This window comes from Notothenia coriiceps, unplaced genomic scaffold (assembly GCF_000735185.1).
Source record: "Notothenia coriiceps isolate Sejong01 unplaced genomic scaffold, NC01 NC01_scaffold00008540, whole genome shotgun sequence".
Lineage (NCBI taxonomy): Eukaryota > Metazoa > Chordata > Actinopteri > Perciformes > Nototheniidae > Notothenia > Notothenia coriiceps.
In genome coordinates this window covers 1-1,827 of record NW_011341241.1, presented here as the reverse complement: position 1 = coordinate 1,827, position 1,827 = coordinate 1, and the positions used below count along the sequence as shown (strand labels likewise).

Sequence of the window (1,827 nt, the reverse complement as noted above, 5' to 3'; positions counted from 1 at the left end):
GTTATTTTAAACCTGTAGGCCAGGATGAGGAGGAAGGACAGATGAGTTCTGTACCGAGCGGTAGCGGTGCCGGCCGCGGGGCCTCGGAGACAAGTAGGCCGTCTGGTTCTGATAGCGATGGAGTAGCGGGAGAGGAAAAACAGACAGGAGGGACATTATCTGTTGGAGGAGATGGAGAGGACGACGAGGACTTGCTACGTGGAGGGGAGCCAACGGCAACCGGACAAATACATGAGGGAGGCCCGATACGTCACTCATATGGAGGAGAGGACCAGGCGCGTGTAGAGCAGAGTGGAGAAGTGCGATCACAGAGCCTGCCGAGGCTATAAATGACTTTGATTTGATGTTTAAATAGGGGGCCTACAAAAACTATCAGCCCCAGGGCCTGATGGCAGGTTAAGGCGGGCTTGCCTGCACCCCGAAAGACCTCAGTCTCCTCAGCAGAAAGAGTCTGCTCTGTCCCTTCTTGTACAGAGCAGCAGAATTATCAGTCCAGTCCAGTCCAGTTTATTGTTCAGATGAACATCTAGGTATTTGTAGGATTTTCACAATCTCTATACAATACACACATACACAGACAGGAACTATAGACATCCATTAGTGGAGGGGTTTCAGGCAAGCTGGCAGCTTCCAGTCAACATTTGTACTTGGTCCGACCTGGTCTTGAACCGGGGGCCCTACAGTTCCCAAGCCAAGTCCCTACAGACAAAGAAAGGGAATATGAAAAACTAATCTTAAGTGCAATGTCTGATTCAAGTCTTATTTCACACTAAAAGGGGTTTAAAATTGAGGAAGTTATGAGATCATTTATTTGTTTCTTTTCCTCTTTTGCAGGTCCAGAGACAAAGCTGATGCAGAACTGTGGGAAAAGCACGTTCAAGAGGACCAGCATAGACCGACTGATGAATGTCCTAGTCCTTTGTGTGAGTCTTTTAATGATTTGTCCTTTTCCTCTGAACTTATGATAAACATCATTTAAAGGGACAGTTCCCCCGACAAATCAAAGTATACACTTTCGGTCATGGGGTTTGCAAGGCAGTAGGGCCTACAAAGAAGCCGGTATAAGTACAGAAAAGCGTGCTTCAATTAAGATTAACAATAGTTTATATAAAGGGTAAAATCGTTTTTTCAAGAATGATTTCACCAAGCAGCTACTACTTTTAATAATAATAATACATTTTATTTATAAACGCGCCTTTCTAGGCTCTCAAGGTCGCCTTACAAGGTACACAAAGTTAAGTCTAGTTTTAGATTTATTGCAAAACTCTTCAAGATCATGCCAAGTTAGGAAATTGACATCTTGTTTAAGTGTGCGAAATAGTTTGGACTGCAAGAGTGTAACTTCCTACATAAAAAATGTATCGGGCTTTTCTGTATCTGTGCATCAGCTGTAATATAAACTTGCAAAACCGTTATTTACATATCTCCAACATTGTTGATGCATCAGAAATCAACACTTACTGAACTTCAATTTTGTTTCTCAAAATGAGTTTGCGAGTTAAAGCAGGTTCCATTTTTGTGATGTATTTCCATACAGATTTTTGGTTTCCTGGCTTTCATGTGCACCATCCTGGCGATAGGAAACTACTTCTGGGAGCTGAACGAAGGCTCACAGTTCACAGTCTTCCTGCCCAGACAAGATGGCAACAATGCTGGCTTCTCCGCCTTCCTCACATTCTGGTCTTACGTCATCATCCTCAACACTGTGGTGCCCATATCTCTCTATGTTAGGTAAAGACGTGTGTGCAATGGCTATTTATTTAATGAGATTTTGAACTCAAATGCAGAGATGGCAAAAGTACACACATCCTTTACTCAAGTAGAAGT

At 43.2% G+C, this 1,827-nt stretch overlaps 1 protein-coding gene across 1 annotated transcript; it reads left to right on the top strand.

Moving 5' to 3' along the window:
• Positions 1-833: 833 nt before the first annotated feature.
• LOC104944642 (probable phospholipid-transporting ATPase IM) lies at positions 834-1,731 on the top strand (the record flags this gene model as incomplete). The annotated part of the gene is made up of 2 exons (XM_010770213.1): positions 834-923; positions 1,538-1,731. Coding segments are annotated over exons 1-2 (266 nt in total), but the record flags the coding sequence as incomplete, so codon positions are not given.
• Between the last annotated feature and the right edge of the window lie 96 nt (positions 1,732-1,827).